Source organism: Anabas testudineus, chromosome 1, assembly GCF_900324465.2.
Source record: "Anabas testudineus chromosome 1, fAnaTes1.2, whole genome shotgun sequence".
Taxonomy (NCBI): Eukaryota; Metazoa; Chordata; class Actinopteri; order Anabantiformes; family Anabantidae; genus Anabas; species Anabas testudineus.
In genome coordinates, this window is record NC_046610.1 from 25740894 (window position 1) to 25762431 (window position 21538).

General features: G+C 39.5%; 1 protein-coding gene across 1 annotated transcript; it reads left to right on the forward strand.

Moving 5' to 3' along the window:
- The first annotated feature begins 405 nt into the window (after positions 1-405).
- Positions 406-19503, forward strand: wdr17 (WD repeat domain 17). The gene is made up of 32 exons (XM_026358828.1): positions 406-451; positions 4400-4528; positions 4653-4836; positions 4939-5169; positions 5311-5421; positions 5652-5792; positions 6541-6663; positions 7072-7259; positions 7362-7530; positions 7860-7951; positions 8095-8177; positions 8290-8376; positions 10029-10193; positions 10422-10537; positions 11583-11669; positions 11830-11979; positions 12071-12201; positions 12681-12806; positions 13198-13353; positions 13490-13554; positions 14089-14221; positions 14436-14521; positions 15549-15648; positions 15760-15899; positions 16042-16153; positions 16300-16441; positions 17368-17470; positions 17583-17684; positions 18064-18162; positions 18377-18444; positions 18644-18741; positions 18821-19503. The coding sequence occupies exons 2-32, from the start codon at positions 4406-4408 to the stop codon at positions 18938-18940; spliced, it is 3831 nt and encodes a 1276-aa protein (XP_026214613.1). The 5' UTR covers positions 406-451; positions 4400-4405; the 3' UTR covers positions 18941-19503.
- Positions 19504-21538: the final 2035 nt, after the last annotated feature.

Below are 21538 nucleotides of genomic sequence, written 5' to 3' on the forward strand. Positions count from 1 at the left end.
ACGCTAGTTGGTTTGCCTGACATGGTTTTGTATCATGTACTATTGAGAATTATTTGCCTTAATCTTGAGTTATTCTACTTTAAGGTAGCATTCATCTTTATTCTTTCAGCAAAGACGTGTTATATTTAATTAGATTACACATCTAACATTTAAATATTAATTTTGATCCTCATGCAGTATTTGTAAAACACAGACTGAAATGAACTGTCTCTAACCAGCTTCTGTGTTCTAGGTACTGACAGTTGGAGTGTTGTGGTCTGTCCAGTCAGGACACACATGACCAAAGTCGGTATTATTGACATCTCAGACAGCCAATAGGGGATCGAAAGATCATTCTCCTGGACCAATCACTGTCGCGGTTACGGCACGCTGCTCACGCGGAGAGCGGCGAGCGGGCGCATTTCAGCACCTGGGAGCTGTCCGTCGAGTGCGAGTCATCCGACCACCGAGGGTAAGAGGCACCACACAGACAGACAGAGACAGACAGACAGACAGAGACAGACAGACAGACAGAGACAGACAGACAGACAGACAGACAGAGACAGACAGACAGACAGAGACAGACAGACAGACAGACAGACAGAGACAGACAGACAGACAGAGACAGACAGACAGAGACAGACAGACAGACAGACAGAGACAGAGACAGACAGACAGAGACAGAGCCGCTGTTTGCGCGGTCAGAGACAGCAACAGAACCGCACACAGAACCGAGCTGCACGGAGCTGTGCTCCCTCCAGTCTGCCACTCAGACACCTGCGACACTCCAGCGTCTCAGTAACGTCTCATTAGTTTGTGCTGCTGAAACCTGTTGATACATCAAATTCTTGAAATAAAGAATCCGGAATCCGCTAAACCGTCGCTTGTTTAGCTGCTGGTGGGAGCAGTTGGGAATGAAAATAGCTAGCAGTCAACACAAGTAGCTTACAAACATGATTAGCCAATTCATGTTGATGTTCAGACGAACGTCTGTATATTTGTATGTTCATTTGATTACCATGGCTCTGTTTGAAACGTGCTGTTTGTATATTAATGACTGTCGTCGAGCCTGTACCGACGACGAGTGAGCGCTGATTTGCATGCTGAAAAAATACGTCCGGCAACTGGCTTAAAACAGCTCATTTATTAGTGTAAATAACGTCAGGTCTAGAAAATGCAATTGAAACGTTGCTTAGTGTCATATATAGGCCCAACATCAGCTACCAACGCTCACGTTTGTGCCATATTTCCCCTGCGCTTGTGTTACCGTACACACGCATTTCCCCTGAAAATGACCAGAATCGTGCTCATGCCCGAGGAGGAGGAGGAGGAGGAGGAGGAGACCTGTGTCGTACCCAGAGGTGGACACCACTACACCGCTGTGTTCACTGGATATGTGTGAAACAGTCCGCTGCATAATTTAAACTGTGTCATTGTCATCGTATGTGATGTGTGACTGTTAGCTAACCAAGTCTATAGAGAATCCACACAGTGTAAAGCTGAGATGCATTTAAAGGTCTCCTGGGACCACGTTTAGTTTTAATGGACGTTTACTGCTGACACATCAAAGCAGGAAATGCTATCATTTAGCAGTAATCAAGGCTGCATGTCCTGACCTGGATCCAGCTGATCCAGGTCAGTAGATGGAGAGGCTTCCTTGCACCCTTTAAATATGATTAAATGTAAACACAATGTAAGCACACAGTGTGCTTGAAGAAATGCCATTTTTCCTGTCATCAACCAGCCACACACTTTTTAAGGTGATGACTGTGCATGTATGTATAAGAGGGTATTAACTGTAACAGACTGTTTCACTCATTCATTATTAAGTACCTTGCTTGACAAAGAGGTTGTACCTGTTCTAATATGTTAGAAAATGACTCGATAGAATGTGCAGTAATGTTAGCCGCTGTGTGATGCTGTACATGGTTACTCTGAGTTAAATGCTAACGTCGGCCTTGTCCTGTTTGTGCACTAACAATGGTAACCACATGCTACAATGCAAGTATGTTTACTATGTGTACAGTGGTTTAGTTAGCATGTTCGCATGTTTGCCTGATGCAGTCCATACCCCCACAAGGGAATCCACATTCACACACACACACACATATATATATATATATATATAAGGTCATGCCTTGATCCGTTAAGGTGCTGGGAAAGTCTAATTCTCATTCAGCTGCTCCACCTGTTAATTACATCCCTATAAGTTTTACATATCTAAAAAGCAATGCATGATAACCTCATTACCGTTATATCTGTAAATCCATCTCTGCCCTCTGGATAATTCTGGCAACCTGAACAATGAACTGATAGAACCAGTGTGATACATGGTGATTCTGACTCTCGTGGAGGTTACTGGTATGATGAGGAGAAGATTGGTTGGGCAATACTAGGGCAGAATTGCAGCATAGATATTAAAAAAGGTGAAATGGCATTCTGTGATTAACAGGCCCGCAGTGGAACACAGTGTCGCTGGAGACATCATTCTCATGTTTTTGACCCCGATTTTAATGAATACTGCCCAGTAGTTAGCGCCAGGAACACTAGAGAAATCCCTTTCTTAAACAAGGTCTATCACAAAAAGAAATGTTGACATTTTGAACAAATTGAGCACAGTGACTTAAACATTTCAAACATTGTAATAAAATATAAAGAAAAATATTTTCCTAACATGTAATATTTTAACTGCACTGTTGATTCTGTTGACTGTTATCATCCATTGATAAAATGCTGTTACCAGTATTCTAACTCTATGGTGTTCTTGAAGAGTGCTTGAATTTCATTTGTGTTGTGAAAGTAGGTATGATAAACCAAATTTAGTAGCATTTAAATATGGTGTTTGCTCAGTGCAGACATTAAGGTGAGGAGAGTCAGTCTGTTAGAGCTTCCAATATATTACAGACATTAAAACAACATAGTAGTGCCATCCTGTATGTGTAGCTGGGGATCAATGAAGTATATAAAAAAATAAATAAGTCAAGAGGTGCAGTCAATGTCATATTTCTTACACTGACAGCAGGATTTTAGCTTTCTACATTTACAGAAGGTAAAAAATGTGGTGCATGTTAGATGCCAAAAAACATCCTATGTTGCTCCTTCAAAGTGACGTGCAGTCATTACTGTGACATCTGCACATCATTTCTGTTGACATGATCACATCATTATGTAATTATGTAAAAACAGGATGAAGGTTAGATTTACATGTAAATTAGCCAATTTACACCTTACAGGAAGAGGTTACTGGGTAACTGGTCAACAGGGTTTTGAACGTTACCTTTGATAGGAAGTCGCAGGCTTCCCACACTCCCTATTTCACTTCTTATCTCCATTTAGATGAAATGGTTTACAGATACTGAGCTTTTATATTAAAAGCAAGCAGAGCATTTAGCTTAAAGGTCTTTCTGCTGATTGATGAAATTCAGAATGATGTGATTTTCTACATGTGTACACATAGAAACAAATATTTGTTAATGTTTTCATTTTTCAGAGCACCTTTAGTTTAGACACACTCTGCAAAAGCTTAAGTTTAATAATTACTTTACCTGTAGATGCTTTGGATTTAAAAGTGGACAGTGTCACCATTCAGACATACCACTAGCTGAATCACTTACTCCTTTGCAGTAACACTATCAATCAGTTGATCAGATAAGCAGCAACAGCCAATCACATCACACATTGGTTCAAATCCTCTGCGCGTGGTTCTTCTGTTTAATCATCTAATCCCCTCTAACCTGTGGATCTGCACTATGTTAGTATGTGACTGTGTAGCGGTATAAACCGTTACATACACTGCCTGCCAAAAAAAAGGCACACACATTAATATTTAGTTACCTTGTTTCTACCCTGGAACATGGTAAATCTGGACTCATCAGACCACATGCCCTTTTTCCATTGCTCCAGAGTCTAATCTCTATGCTCCTATTATTAACTATTTTTCTCATTGGCCTCACTGTCAAATGATACACTGTTTTTAATAATGCGTTGGACAGTTCTTAACCTAATTTTAGTAGTTTAATTAATCTCGTTAAATGTTGTTTTTTATTGATTCATGCCAATAATTTGACCCTTCTGAAACAGATTAACATTGTTTCCACAACCACAGGGTGTGTCTTCAGACATGGATGTTTAAGAAATGAACATACTACTGGCCGACTAAAGGAAGCTACTCACTGCATCAGTTAGTGTTAAATAACTTGTTGCCAGCTGAAACAAAATCATCAAATCAATTATCCAATGAGAGAATCGTACCCATTTGCTTAGTTAAGTTCAGTTGATAACTTTTTTTTGATGGGCAATGTAAATTCTGAAGTACTGCAATAAATATTGGTGACAGAGGAGTTAATTTGATGCAGTTTGAGGAGTGTGTCTTTATATAAAATATATAATTAGTGTCCTGCATGTGTTTGTGTGTCTGTAGGTGAGGATGGCTAAGGTGAAGCAGGTGGGCTTGCTGGCAGCAGGCTGTCAGCCCTGGAATAAAGATGTGTGTGCCGCTAGTGGAGACCGCTTCGCCTATTGTGCTACTTTGGCTATTTACATCTATCAGGTGATGAACACGTATGTGCTTATGCATTAGAGAATTTTTGTTCAACGTATCATAAGGACATAATCACAGCTGTTTATTTGTATTTTTAATTTCTTGTCCTTTCTCTTAATCATCAATGTTGTAGTTGGACCAGCAGTACAACGAATTTAAGTTGCGATCCATCATGTCAGAACACAAGAAGACCATAACAGCTATCAGTTGGTGTCCAGATAATCGGGATCTATTTGCATCAGCATCAGCTGACAACCTGCTTATCGTATGGAACGTAGCAGAGCAAAAGGCTATAGCGAGACTGGACAATACTAAAGGTACATGGTTGAAGAACACTGGCATGGTGGAGTGTTTAATGTTAGGTTTTTGCAATATCTTGCCATCTTTAAAGTATCACAACATCTCCTCTGCATTCCCAGGTGTCCCTGCTTCTGTGAGTTGGTGCTGGAACTCAGCTGATGGAGTGGCTTTTGTCTCCCAGCGTGGGCCGCTGTATATCTGGGTCTACGGCGGTCCCGACCCGGGGGTCACTGTGCACAAAGAAGCCCACTCCTTCCTGTCCGATATATGTCTATTCAGATGGCACCCTACCAAGAAGGGCAAACTGGTGTTTGGACACACAGATGGAAGTTTGTCTATTTTTCAACCAGGTATGGATAAATACATGGAGGGGTAAAGCAAAATTTGCAGCTGACATATTGTGTGTCATCTTTTTACCTGCAGTTCACTGTATACGTGTCTGACTCTGCACTTGATTTTCACTGACCTTGTTCTGTCTTTCCCCTTTTTAGGGAGTAAAAGCCAAAAGCACGTGTTGCGTCCAGAGTCATTAGAGGGGACTGACGAAGAGGACCCAGTTAGTGCTCTGGAATGGGACCCTTTGTCAACTGACTATTTACTGGGTTAGATTCAATTTATTAACAGTAAAATAGTTTTGTTAAGTGAATTAATCATAGTAATGCAGCTTTCTTAGGACAGTCACTGCTAATGTTGTTGTTGTTGTTGAAAAAAACAATCAATTTCAGTTACTAAAAGTAACTATCAGTAAAATGAATCTCTGACTGATTGAAGGGTGTTTCTATGACTGTAGTTGCACACAGATACTAAATGATGAACACGTTCTTTCTCGTAGTGTCTAACCTCCATAATGGCATCAGGCTGGTGGACAGTGAGGCCTTGGCTTGTATCACATCCTTCTGCTTCCCCTCAGCTGCTGCATCAGTTCAGTGTTTGGCCTGGGTCCCCTCTGCACCAGGCATGTTCATCACTGGAGGTAAGGAATGTTTTTTTTCTGTGTCATTAGTGGATGATCTGGGTTCCCTCCAGCATCTATATGTTTATGCTACCGGTTGGCCTTAAAGTACAACATCCAACATACAAGCCAGTTACTATGTGTAACATGTTGGCAGTTGTTGGAGTTTTATCTCTCTCTCTCTCTCTTGATAGACTTGATAGATACATGCTTGTTAATGAGTATGTTTGGCTACAGTAATACTGTAATACTGATTAATTGTGGATTTATATGTATATATATTCTTCATCAATGTGTTTTCATTGGTGTGTGATCAGCTAAAAATAAGAATTGATGTATTTCTTTACATTACATTTCTTTTATATTTCACTTCTGCTGAGGCTGCTGCTCTGATAGCTCCTCTTCTTAACCTGGCCCTGAACGTTCCATCACCTCTGCCTCTCTACTCTCTTTCTATCTCTTACAACTCATTAAAGTTACTGTGGACTGGACTGTCTTGCCTTTGACTCTGCAAAACAATAAATAATGCATGACATGATAAAAATTTGTATCATGCTGATGCTGTCCTGTAATCAGGCTAAAGGCTCCTAAAATTCACTAAGTATCCAATGTAATGTGTCATCATAGGCTCCCCCCTGTCAACCCCTGGAATGGTAGGGGTGTGAGGTGTTCACATCAAAATCTGTTTAGTGGCCAGTGAAAATGATCAGCACACTACAAAGTAGACTTTTGAAATCTTTTCTCCGATTTGTCTTTGTGTGTATCTCAGACTCCCAGGTTGGAGTGTTGAGGGTATGGAATGTGTCTCGCTCCACTCCTCTGGACAGTTTTAAACTGAAAAAGACCGGCTTTCATGCTTTACATGTCCTCAACTCTCCTCTTGCCAAGAAAGGTAACATGTAGAACAAATGTTTTGTTTTGGTTGTCATGCAACTCTCATCAATGACAAGTGCTACACCCTGTTGCTGCACTGAGAAGAAATATGTCAGAATTCATTCTTACAAGTGCATGTTTTACACATAATTCATACATTCATCTTTGTGACATCTATGTGTGTGTCAGTTATCAAAGCAGAACAGTAGAGACTGACAAAGGTTTGACTGCTAATTTCAAAGACGCCGATAAAGTTTTTATATCTTTATTGTTTGGATGTAAAGCTGTCTCTTAAAGGCTGAGCTTCACTTAATTCAGCAGCTCTCAGTCAATGAAATATGTAAGGTTAAGACGGCCGGTTAAAAAATTAAGATGTCCAAAATATCACAGTAATCTTCTTTTTGACTTTCTCCACTCTCTCTCCAAGCACCAAGTTTCTGTTCTCCCAGCAAAAGCCAGTACACCAGTTCCACTAGTGAAGCCGTACCTCCACCAACACTGTCACAGAACCACTCGTTCTCTCTGCCTCCTGGCCATGCTGTGTGTTGTTTCATGGATGGAGGGGTGGGACTCTATGACATGGGTGCCAAAAAGTGGGACTTCCTACGAGACTTGGTATTTTACTTTTACCAGGATGCATGTGACCAATGAAAAGCTGTGTTCTTGGCTTATGGTGTCTTATAGTATACTTTCTCTTTGTTTTTGTGTTGGTTGCAGGGTCATGTAGAGACCATCTTTGACTGTAAGTTTAAGCCAGATGATCCCAACCTGCTGGCCACGGCTAGTTTTGATGGAACCATTAAAATTTGGGACACAAATACACTAACAGCTGTCTACACCTCTCCGGGAAATGAGGGAGTGGTCTACTCCCTGTCCTGGGCTCCAGGTACATTATTCTAACCTCTACACGCAGACACACACAAACATGCACATACTCAGTAAAATGTCTGCCATCAGAAAAAAACGAGTGATTGACTAGAATGCAATGATGACTTATGTGATAGAACAGATATGACAATAGTGATTTTTACCTTATGTCTTGTTTTGTTTTTAAAGCTGTGTATTATTAATGTATGTATTATTAATGAAATATTATTTACTAAAACTTAAATATTATTCTACTTTCCACTGGTTGAATAATAACATTTTAATTAAGGGCATCAACTGTTTTTCACATGAAAGTTGTTGACCTTCCTGTCTGTGTATGTTTTGAAGGAGACCTCAATTGCATCGCAGGGGCAACGTCTCGAAATGGAGCGTTCATCTGGGATGTCAGGAAAGGGAAGATCATCACACGCTTTAATGAGGTTTCCTTGATTACAGTGCAAAATTATTTAAAAACTATGTATCATTAAGACATTACATTACAAGAGTATAACATAAAAAGTATAAATGAATTTATTAATTGTGAAATTACAGATGGTATGATGATATCTCTTTCTTTTTCCAGCATGGTAAGAATGGTATATTCTGTATATCTTGGAGCCATAAGGATTCGAAGAGGATTGCTACCTGTAGTGGAGACGGCTTCTGGTAAGAGCTCATCTTCCTTATCTTGATTCTGTGAAGAGTTTGTTATTAACTATTCATATTTTGAGCACTATATTTACAGATATAACATGAATTTGTATTGTGTTGACAACAGTATAATTCGGACCATTGACGGTAAAATCCTCCATAAGTACAAACATCCTGCTGCTGTGTTTGGTTGTGACTGGAGCCAAAACAACAAGTAAGACATCAATGTATCTTTCACCTCATATTTAAAATAAATTATTCATAAACTCATATTATTATTAAATTATTACTGTTATTACTATTAGAACTGCAGCAACTACAGAGGAAAAAATTTGATGAGCCACACAATGAAGCTGTAGTAAAGAGTAGTGGAAGCCAGGCTTAGGAAGAAGGTGGAGATTTGTGAGCAGCAGTATGGTTTCATGCCCCGTAAGAGCACCACTGATGCCATTTTTGCTTTGAGAATGTTGATGGAAAAGTACAGAGATGGTCAGAAGGAGCTGCATTGTGTCTCTGTAGATTTAGAGAAGGCGTATGACAGGGTGCCGAGGGAGGAGCTGTGGTACTGTATGAGGTCGTCGGGAGTGGCAGAGAAGTACGTCAGACTAGTTCAGGACATGTATGAGAGAAGTATGACGGTGGTGAGATGTGCTGTAGGTCAGACAGAGGAGTTCAAGGTGGAGGTGGGACTACACCAAGGATCAGCTTTGAGTCCCTTCTTGTTTGCTATGCTGATGGACAGGCTGACAGATGAGGTCAGACAGGAATCTCCCTGGACAATGATGTTTGCGGATGACATTGTGATTTGCAGTGAGAGTAGAGAGCAGGTGGAGGAACAGCTGGAGAGGTGGAGGTTTGCTCTAGAAAGAAGAGGCATGAAGGTCAGTCGTAGTAAGACAGAATACATGTGTCTGAACGAGAGGGATCAAGGTAGAAATGTTAGGTTACAGGGGGCTGAGGTGAAGAAGGTGCAGGAGTTTAAGTACTTGGGGTCAACAGTTCAGTGTGATGGGGAGTGTGGAAAAGAGGTGAAGAGGCGAGTGCAGGCAGGTTGGAGCAGATGGAGGAAAGTATCAGGAGTGTTGTGTGACAAAAGAGTGTCAGCAAGGCTCAAAGGAAAGGTGTACAAGACAGTGGTGAGACCAGCTCTGCTCTATGGGTTAGAGACGGTAGCAGTGAGAAAGAGACAAGAGGCTGAGATGGAGGTAGCAGAGATGAAGATGTTGAGGTTCTCCTTAGGAGTGACCAGGTTAGACAGAATAAGGAACGAGTACCTCAGAGGGACGGCTCACGTTGCCTGTGTTAGCGACAAAGTCAGAGAGGCCAGACTGAGATGGTTTGGACATGTGCAGAGGAGGGATAGTGAATATATTGGTAGAAGGATGTTGGAGATGGAGCTGCCAGGCAGGAGGGCAAGAGGACGACCAAGAAAGAGATATATGGATGTGTTAATAGAGGACATGAGGTTGGCTGGTGTGAGGGTAGAAGATGCCCACGATAGAGTTAGGTGGAGAAGGATGATTTGCTGTGGTGACCCCTGATGGGAAAAGCCGAAACAGAAGAAGACTATTATTGTTAGTAGTGGTAGTAATTGTTGCTGCACTTTTACAAAATAGTATTAGATAAACAAATTTACAAAATAGTATGAGATAAACATATAGCATATAACAAAAGCAACAATGTACAAAATAACAAAACATAAACTGGTAAAATGTAACAAAGCTGTCGTGGTGAGGGGAGAATAGCGAGGAAATACAGAGATAGAACCACAGGATAGAAGGAGTGGTATCAATATACATAAACTGAACAGGTGGTGAGAAGCAAAATGAATGTCAACTAATTTTCTCTTTCGCTCTGTCTTTGCAGGGATATGATAGCAACAGGCTGTGAAGATAAAAATGTTCGTGTGTACTACCTGGCCACCAGCTCTGATCAGCCTCTGAAGGTCTTTACTGGGCACTTAGCTAAGGTTTTCCATGTTCGCTGGTCTCCACTTAGAGAGGGAATACTGTGTTCTGGATCAGATGATGGGTGAGTAGAGACCTAGGTGTGCTGCAGACTGCACAGAATGTGTCTCTGGGATTAGGTGAACATTTAATAAGAATCAGGACCAATTGAACAAAGGTACAAAAACAAGAAGAAGGACTCAAGACTCAAAATAAACATCATAAATCTATCATAATTCATTTATATAATATTGTAAATGTGTGAATTACAAAACATAGCCATATGATTTTTCTTGTGTGTCTGTCTGTGCAGGACTGTTCGTATATGGGACTACACACAGGATGCATGTATCAATGTGTTGAGTGGTCATACAGCTCCGGTCAGAGGATTAATGTGGAACACTGAGGTTCCATACCTACTTATTTCAGGTAATGTCACAGAAAGCACTGGTTGACTAAATTCCAACCTAAATTCTTTTTTTTATGATCAGCATGTTATCAGCATCTACAAAGTTTAGCTACTTGCTTTATTATTTGTCAGATTATATCAGAAGTAGACCCCATACACCAGCAGCAGCAGCAGCAGCAGTGAACCATATGTTTCTACACACTCACTCTTTAAATAATTAATCAAATAACCAGCAACCACCTGTTTATGCCAGTGTGAATTTATATTTTTGGCCTTTCATGGACATGACACTGTCACTATTTTGTAATTCAAACAGCAGAACACGCTGATGGTGGGTTTCAATTGGCATTGTATTATTATAACTGAGAGTATAACACAGACAAGCAAGAAGCCAACAAGAAACTTTGATGGTCGTCAGTATCGGCTGCTGATATGAAAGAGGACGAAGAGTCCAGATTAAAAATACTTAGGTAAAGTTGATAATTTATTAGTTCAGCTCTCAATACATGTGAAATCTGACAGAGAACTGCCAGACAGACAGTCAGATAATACAGACAGTTATATGTGATATTAAAGGTGCTGTGAGCAAAGATGGCTCGTCAATTCCATCTTGTGGCAGCTGTACGAAACTACAACATCACAGCCTTTAAAATCATCTATATCACTACTGCATATTGTAAATATGATAATGTTTATGTTTATGTTTTACAATAACAACAACAACAATACTACTACTACTACTAATAGTAATAATAATAATGCACACTAATGAAACAGCACCATACCAGTTTATATAGAGGACAGATTGCCCCAAATAGCATGGTGCTTAAACCAGCAATAAACTAACCAGTACTACCCTACCAACTGACTACAGGACAATGTTGGTTTGTACTGAAGATAAGATCATTTTTTACATTATTGCTCTTTATGCTCTGTTGTAGCTGCAAATGTAAAGAAAGCATAAAGTTCTGTATGGTGTTATGTTTCGTAGTAATAGGTTAATAGTGTGTAGTGAGTGTGCTATCAGAATCAGTTAATGTAGTAAAATGTTGTGTTGTTTTGCAGGTTCTTGGGATTACACAATCAGAGTGTGGGACACAAGAGATGGCACATGTCTAGATACAGTCTATGACCATGGAGCTGATGTCTATGGTAACATTTCCTTCTGTGTAGCCAGCCTGCACACAACTGACACATTGCATCACTAAGCTGTAATAAAAGTTTGACAATGCATGCTTTCTGACATAGCATTTTGAACTTGTGCTATTACATGTTGGTTAATCCATTTACCAAACTGTGTGTATGTCTGTAGGTTTAACTTGTCATCACAGTCGTCCATTCACCATGGCCAGCTGTAGCAGAGACAGTACGGTGAGGCTGTGGTCTCTGACTCCCCTTATCTCTCCACTGCTGCTTAACATCATCACTGACCAGCCTTGGGAAAAGATCATAGGAAACACAGGTAAGAACATCTCTGACGCACTCTCTTTTATGGTGTCCACCTCTACTGTACATTTTCATTTAACCATAGGAGTGTGTTTGTGTCTCTGCAGACACAGCTATGGTTCCTGGCTCACCTCCACTGCTCTGCGGTAAAGTGTCTCGTGATATCAAACAGGAGCTAGACAAACTAAGCTTTGACATTAAGGCCAAGAAACTACGCTGGTTCTCTGAATGCTTTTCGGTAATTACTTTTTAAATGCTCCTTTATCACTGGTGATGTTATGTGATAACATATCAAAGCTAGGAACCGCTTAGGAAGACTTCAATAATCGTCAAACAACAATAAAACTAAAGGATTTTACTTTTGGAAACCTCTACAAGGGACTTGGTTTTTCACAATTTCTTGATAACTCATACCTGCCTAGCTAATGTGTATTCCATACACTATTTTTAAAATGTAAAAAGGAAAAACGTTTTGCTTCATCTAGCATTTGCAGCTTTGTGAGGCTATAGCAGGGTCCCTTTTTACACCCTCCCTTTTATTATGTGAAGATTATTTCCTTTCTTCTCTGAAAAGGACATTTTCATACTGTTCCAATTTTCTGTTTTTGCTTAGACTGAACTCAGAGACTTTTTTATATTTAAGTGTGTTAGTAACATTCATTTTCAATTCACTTTGTATTAACAAACCGTATTTGTGTGCACTTTATCACATACCAGCCTCCAGGAGGCAGCAGCAACCTGTGGGACCTGTTGTCAGTCATTAACGGCCAAGACGACTCCCTGCTACCAGCCAGCTACAGCAAAGGAGTGATGCACATGAAGCACCTGCTCAAGTTTAAAACAGTAAGTCACTAACGAGTCCCTAAGTCACAGTGGGAAATTCATCATGTGTGCAAAAACCTAGAGAGACTACACAGTAACTGAGCCAAATGAGCACAGTTTCTAACAGGCAGCCAGTCAAATGAGTGAGTGGACAGACCCACAGGTGTGTTATGGATTTACTTCAGTAAATATGGTGGTTCATTTGATATTTTACAGTGAAGAAAGAACAGAAAACCTGAAGGAATGAGATAGAGGGAGTAAGACATGCATACATCGAATGTAGCCCTTATAATAAATGTTTAACTACAGTTCACACTGTTTGCAAAACATATTTGAATAGAAACGTCACCCTGATAATTTCTGCAGCATGAACAGGCTTATCCTTTTTATTGTCTTTGATTGTGTCCTTCAGTCTGAAGCCCAGGAGCTTACCATAGTCAAGATGTCTAAATTTGGAGGAGGTATCGGAGCACCCAGTAAAGAGGAGAGGCTAAAAGAAGCAGCTGACATCCACCTGAGACTGGGACAGATTCAACGATACTGTGAATTAATGGTGGAGCTGGGACAGGTACATGTATATGTGTTTGTGTACTTGTGTGCTTATGTGCTTAAATCATTGAACATGTGTTTTAATCATTGGCTGGCTCCACTGTAGTCCATCCCAGCAGTCATCAAAGGGCTGATGTTAAATATCTCTTTTTCAGTGGGAAAAAGCTTTATCTGTAGCACCAGGAGTTTCCATGAAGTACTGGAAGAAACTCATGCAGAGGTCAGTTGTTTATTTCATATTTCTAACTAAGCAGTCATGTTTTTTCCCCACATTCCACATTTGTTTTTCAGTCTAACTGTGTTAAAATGATGGTTTGATAACTGTCTGCATCAGTCTTACTGGTTAGTTTCACCATGCTAACACTGTGCACTTATGATGCTGCATTAATATTGCACTAACTTCTAAACAGAGTTGATTCAGAGGTGTGTTGAATCACCATTTGTTTTCCTGATGTAAAACAATGTGGTAAACCTAGGCTTCACCAGTATCAACCATACAGCTGAATTAAAACTTCCCTTGACACAGTACTAAAATGTAATTATATACTACTTCTGACATATGCTAGTATTTATTAGTATATATCGCTTGTGCTGATTAGATTTTTAGTTTTTATCAAATTCCACTTAAATGTGTTGTGTGCCTTGCATACTCTAAAGACGGTTTAAAGGGAGAGTAAAGAGAGAGCAAAAGGTGTTTATGCTTTATAGCACACAAAGTAATATTAAGAACAATCTGAACATGCCTATGTTGCAGGCGAGCTGACCAACTAATGGCTGAGGATAATGATGATGCCATACCATACTGCATCGCCACAGGAGACATAAAAAAACTTGTAACTTTCTTCACTGGCAGAGGACAACTGCTAGAAGCCTTACTAATAGCACAGGTACGGAGACAGAAGGGGCAGAGGGACTGATGCAGTGTTGAGCTGACAGTAACATCAGTGTTTTTATGGATGGATGGAAGATGCATGAGGAGGAGGGGTGGATAAATACTGGAAATAATGGGACCATCAGTGAGGAAATACGTGAACAATAGTTTTCTTGGTTGTGATTACATTAATCAGAAATTATACAAATAATATTGTTTCCTGTTTCCAGGGAGCATGTGAAGGGAACATCCGTGTACCTCAAAGCTCCCCTGTTAATCATACTAATGATGTAGATAACAGACAACAATACCAGAGGTAAAGGCACCACACACACTGAAGGCTTTATTCTAGTGTAGTAGGCTCTGTTTTTGATTTACATTTATAGGCGTAGGTTAAACTGATACTGATACTGATACTTGAAACCACCACTGGACCAAAACAGGCACAATAGATACAAAGGTGGCAGACTTACAAACATCTACAACACTACTCTACTACTAATGGAAGTACCACTCACTTATTCTTTACCTGGGTGGAAGTTCATGCTCAAGTTTTCCAATTAGAGAACTTACTGTATAAGAGAAGTATGTCAAAAAGTATTGAACTTGATGCTGTTGATGACATTAATGTACAAGTCCATTCCAGATTATTCTCATGTGTCTCATAGACCACAAGGTCTAAATTATATGTTTTACTGTACACATAACAAGGTACAAAACAGAGTTTTGTTAGTATGTGACACCCACAAATATGAGGCAGAACTCTGGGGTCTATAATATTATGCAGATGGTAGCAACTGTGATAGTCATCAGAGAAGTTACAAGAACATTTTAGATCAGAAGCTCATTTGAAAATAGACATTCCTGACTAATATCTCTAGGTAACTGGTAAATAAGAAAAAAACTGCAGCACTGCAGCATTAAAACTATTATAACGTTGTACATATAGGAAAAATTCAAGCAAAAAAGCAATTTTGCAGTTTGCTTAGTAAAGAAGAACGTAGGCTCTAGTCAGCTTGGATTCGTGTCAGTTAAAGGTGACCCCAAATAGACACAACTCACTTCTGATCTGTACACATTCCTGTGTGTACAATGTGAAAGAAGATTCCCTTTTGTAGTGTAATTGATCAAACAGTTATACGACAACACGTCCAGAAACACAGTTAGACTCACCATTTAGATGAAGGCTCTGGCTTATTCTTCAATCACAGTCTTGTAGAACAAATGTAGACAAAATGTATCTCTGCTTAGGAATATTCATATCTCCAGAAGATATGTAAGATATGATAAGTAAATGAATTTTGATCACTAACTGTGACTTTATTTGCTCCTTTTATGTCCAGCCTCCTCCATAAGGTATGTAAGGAACTAGCTGAGTGGTACTTCCAGGATGGATGCTCTGTGCTGGCAGCATGCTGTCACCTAGCTGTGGACAACATTAAGGTACACACAGGAGTCTTTGCATCTAACTATCAGAATTGGTTAATCTTCACTCTCCACTGTTTATAGAAATCATTTTAAAATGTGGCTGAAATGTATTTGTTATGTTTTTAGTTGGCCATGTCTAGTTTGATTCGAGGAAATGAGCTGGAGCTGGCTGCATGTGTGGGGACTGTCCTAGGAGAAGCAGCCAATCAGAGCACTGCATACTGCCTTGAACTATTGGCCAGGAAGTACATGACCATGCCTACATGGTATGACTCTATCCAAGCATGTAATCCAAATGCAAATACATGTGCTCATGTTAGAAACAAGAGATCCTTTTTAGGCTGTGGCTGCTTAAAAGATTCACCTTGCACAAAGACAAATATTAGTCTATCCTGTGTTGACATTTAGGGAGCTCTCAGCTGACCTACTGCAGATGATGCCTGACAACTACATTTTACTGGCTAAGCTATGTGCATTTTACCCAGGAAGTGATGCTGAAATCAACCAATTACATGAAAGGGTGAGTAGGTTTGTGTAAGTCATATCTATGACAAGTTTTGGAATAAATGGAATAAATAAATGGAACTCCCTATCTGATGTTATTTTGAACTATTATTATTACTCAGGATGACTGAGGATGACTTTATGTGTTGCTTGTCATTCCAGTGTGGCCTTCCCTCATTAGAAGAGTGTAAGGCCTCGGCAGAAGAAGCCATGAATGAAGGAGATTTGTTTTCAGCCGTTAAATTCCACCTTCTAAGCTCAGAACCTGAGAACGCTCTGCAGATAGGGATAGATCATGTTAAAGGTATTTACAGTTCTGTGTCTCTGTAGCTACTTACCTAACATAACATCTGGATATTGTGAAGACGATGACACATGCAAAAACACAGAGTGAAGCTTTAGAGAGAACACAAGCCATAGTAGATAAAACTAGGTGCAACCACTGGACTGTATCTGATGACATTCATTTGTCAATTGCTTCATTTTTTCACCACACTCAGCGTGTTGCATGTTGAGTTGTTATTATTATTATTTGCTATCTTAATACACTTAAATGAGGTAATATTTCATTTTTTCCAAATTCTGATCTTTCATGTCTTTCAGAACAACCATAAAAACCTTGTAGTGATAGTGGAAAGAGTATGTGAACCCTTGGAATTAATAACTGGTTCACACTCCTTGGCATAATAACCTGACCCAGGCACCTTCTGTAGCTGTGGATCAGACGTGCACATAGTTCAGGAGGAATATTAGCCCATTCTTCCTGCAGAACTGCTTTAGCTCTGTCATATTTTTCGGACTTACCATCTGTGTGGCTTTCTTCTCTTTTAAGCCAGATGTAGTGCTGTGTTCTTTCTAAATAGTTCAATCTTAGTTCCATCAGTCCACAAAACATTTTGTCAATACTGCTGTGCAGTATCAATGTGCTCTTTGTCAAACTTCAGACATCAATCAGCAATGTTCTTGCAGAAAACAATCTCTACTCAACTCTAAAAGCTTTGCATACTTTTTCTTGCCACTGTAAATAGTCACCTCCATCTTTTTGTAGATAAATTTGGCCGTCTATAGTCCTCCCACATATTTGTACATTTTGAAGTATTATTTATGATTGAACACTTTCTTGTGAAGACCTTAAAAATCTGCCCTTAGCTACAATTGATGCTATCAAACAGTAATTATCAATAAAAGCAGCTGCATACATTACTCACAAGGTTTCTTTAACCTCACCAGAGCAGCTGAGTAGATCGGATTGGACGGTGGATAGTGTTCAGCCAATCCTGGATCTCATGAGTTACATCAGAACTGACCGTCTCATCATGGCCAAGCTGACTGAGTAAAAACATTTGTTACTCCGTTATTAGTATTAATATTCATTTAATTTCGTCAGACTTGATTATCCAGGTCTTTGTGCATATGTGCGTGTCTGTGTGTATGTGTGTATGTAGAGTCCGCAGTGAGCTGTTGATCCTGTGTGGTTACATTGGAGGACTGCTTGCCATTCGAAGACATTACTCCAGCATAGTACCTGCACTCTACGAATACACCAGGTAGCTAACACATAGCTATAAAGAAACACTAATGTACTACATAGGTGATCTGTGGTAATGGTTTAACTTAGTATTACTCAGCTATTGCAGTGATCTATATGACTAACTTAGTTCTAAAGCAAAAAATATCTTAAACATATACAGTATACAAATATATGATGCAAGACCATAGTGAGCAAAGCTCTAGGATCCAAATAGGTTAGTGCTTTTCAGGATGAGTGGAGTACATTTTTATAAGTTGTTGTGTGTTTTGCACTGACAATTTGATGCCTTATAGAAGATGTATTTAGGATTTGTATACTTGGGTAACTGCTGTAATCTAGTTAAAATTGGATTGAGTTGTATGTAAGTCTACTTTCCACTTTTTCCTGTTTCTCAGTCAGTTGTTGAAGCGGAGGGAGGTGTGTGTTCCTCTGAAGATTGAACAGCTATCTGTGGAGCTGGATGCCTGGAGGGCTTGCACACAAAGTAACAGCAAGTAGGTGAAAACCTAAACCAACATTAGTGGGAGCCATGGTGATAAAATGTTTGAGAAGCTGGTAGTGTGGCTGAGCTTCCTCCTCATCTATCTAGTGGAAATAAAGAGGGATAAAACAAAGAGAAAGAAACACAATCAACTGTTATGTTTTCAACCTCGTCACATCACTACTTTTATGTGTAATGTGTATATATGTGTGTCTGTTCTTCAACAGTCCACCATCAGAGTGTCAAAGACAAGAGTTCAGCTGCCTCGAGAAGAGAATCCAGCCAACAGACTCTGGTAAAATAACATTTCTGTCCCTCGTTCCTTCAGGCATAGATGGAAAAAAGAAGTAAAAAGCAGTAGACAGAATGAAGTAATCTCTTGCTGAGCTCCCTCAATAATGAAAAGGTGTATTTCTTCAGCAAAACCTGTTGATAGTGAATTCATCTTATGTGCAATGATAAAGCACTGAATCATTCCTCACTCCCTCTGTCAGATGCATTAGTCCTGTGTGGAGCTGACTATGTCACAGGCTCCAATCTGCCGAGTCACTCAGATGTTCAGCTGTCCTGTTTCACTGGACACAGAATACAGGTGTGTGTTTGTGAATGATATAAATGTGAGTCCTCACTTTGTGACTTGTCTTATGGTTTCCTTCTTTTTGAATGTGCAGGGTCCGGTGTTTTTGCTGGAAGACAGTAAATCAGCAATCTCTCTTAACGATGCGCTAATGTGGGCAAAAGTCAACCCGTTCTCTCCACTGGGAACAGGACTCCGCATCAACCCCTTCTAACACACACACACACACACAAACACTATATATACAAAGAGGACATTGCAAGGGAGGGGAGTACACGTTGGAAGGAAGGAACAATGAAATGCTTTGTGCTAAGCAGCAAAATTTCTAATTTACTTAACCAACAATCAGTCAATGAACAACAGGTGTGATTGTGTGAGGATCAATCAGTTTCTTACACTCTTGCGGTTTTGGTAGATTTTGAGTCTGGTTAGCTTAGCTGTTATGTAATGAGAATTTAGCCAATCGTGCTTCATTTGTAATGGGGGACTCCTTTAAAATGATAGTGGGTCATTTGGTACGATGCGCTCTTTTGTTCAGCTGACAGAGTGTGAACATGTATATACAGGGTATCAATCTGAAGTGCTTTCTTCAATTGCTTTAAGAACTAAAGATCAAATAAAGCAACTACTGAGTGTTTATATGAGACCTTATTGTGTTTTACTCATAGTCATACTCAGTATCACCAAAAACATCAATGTTACAGTACACAAACTGCTAAATTAACTATAATAACATGACATCACACTATCCTCTTCCTGAAGGCAACACTGACAGAAGATAAGACACCCTGTCTTATCTTCTGTCAGTGTTGCCTTTTCCAACCCTTTGGAAAATGTTTCTTTGTTCGCTTTATTAACACAAATTTCATGAGGAGAATGAAATCAGTCATGTTAAATGCTACATGTGACACAAGAGGTTTAGCTCAGCTTCATTAAATAAATAGAAACAGGGGAAAACAGCTGGTGAAACTGTTTACTTAAGTAGTTGAAGACACAGTATGTAATTCATACTCTCAGAACGGCATCAGGTATGTGTATTACAGCTCCTAGTTCAACAATGTTTGTGTATAGAACATCTGATTTCACAGTGATCTGCCCAAATGAGCTCTACTACTTTTGTTTTTCTCTGCTGCGTGTGTTCATGTCAAAGAGACTGGTTCATGCTGCTTTAAAATGCAGCTTTTAAATTTCAACAGTAGAAGCAGGAGTTGAAAACTAAAAAGCCAGTCCTGAAACCAAACCCTGTGAGTCCTGTTGGCGTGCAGCAAGCGTGTACTTGGCACTGTCCGAATGATTCTGACTTCTTTGAGAGAGTGCTGCTGCTCCTCTCTGTTATTCTTCTACCACAATGTTTAACTGAGGGGAACTCTTGGAAGTGGAATATTTGTACTTGTTCAGGCTGTGTGGTGTGTTAACACTGCACTGACCCAAACAGGAAAAACATCCAAGCGTGTTTGTGTGTTCTTGTACTTGCTACGTAGTGAGGACCAAAAAAGTATTGAGGCCATTTTGGGGAAGGGTGTGTATGTGTGTATTACTCTTCCTGTTTTTTGTTTTTTGTTTTTTCATTTTTTTCCTCTGTTCCTCTGAGTCAAGGGTCTAAGGACATTGGAGCAGTTTGCACAGCCCACTGAATCAACATGTAGGGTCTCTGCTTACCTTTTTTTAAACCTGATGCCTCCCTCCATGGGGCTCAGAATTGCAGCTGAGGCAGATTTCTCAGTCTCTGGCTTTGACACATTGCATCATTGTATGTATGCGTGTAAATACAGAAATCTGAATAAAGCATTCTGCTTCTTCTTCATTGTCCCTTGAGTTGTCATTGTATAAAATCATCCTATAAATTATGTGTGTTAGACTTACACAATGCTGTTACTAATGTACTTGATGAACATTTATTCATTTAGGACAATGCACATTAGTCAACACTAATGTTCATTAAGGTTTGTGTAAATGTGCCAGAACAATTAATTCAATTTACACCCGTAGTTATAACAGAAATTAAAAAATGACAATAAATATTTTATAATCAAACAAATGTAAAACACTGCAGACAAACTCCACAAGAAATCTGATAATGCATCAGTACATGTGTGGGTAGATTAAACCATACTTTAAAGTGAGTTTTAAAATGAGACACAGACCCATACATTTCTTAAATTTGCCATTACTGAATGATATGACAATGTTTACAGTAGTTTAGAGTAGTCTATGAGCTGACAATTTCTGATCTGCAGCAGTTCTGCCTGTGCAGCAGAGGGCAGTGGTGATGCTGCAGAAAAACACTATTGCATTTTGTAGGCATTAACAAAATCAAGTAACAGTAATACAAAATAGAAAGGATAAACAATGAAGATGGGGCTCATGTTAAAGTGAACATTTCCTGAGAATACAACAACTTTACGTCTTTAACATAACTCAGTCAAGTGATTTCCTTGAAGAGACTGACAGGTTCTCGCAGTAACAGTTGAAGTTACATTGTTGTCTTTAAGATTTGCTGTTGCATGGTGCTTTGAGCGTATTGTGACACATTGGCCCATGTCTCATCCATTCATTCATTTTTTTTAAATTAGTCTGAAAGACTGAATAAAACCGTGACTCACAGTTTCATTCAGTCTTATTCAATGACTCAGCAATTCAAGTGGTGTCCTCTTTTTTTTTTTTTTTTTGGTCATACTGAGGGTCATCCCTCATCTAAAACTGAAAGTACATTTTCAGAGCAAAATCTGTACAGTAAATTACTGTGGTTCAAGTGTTCACTTCCATATGACAATAAAACTTTAATACAACACTGTCAAAATACCCCAAGTAC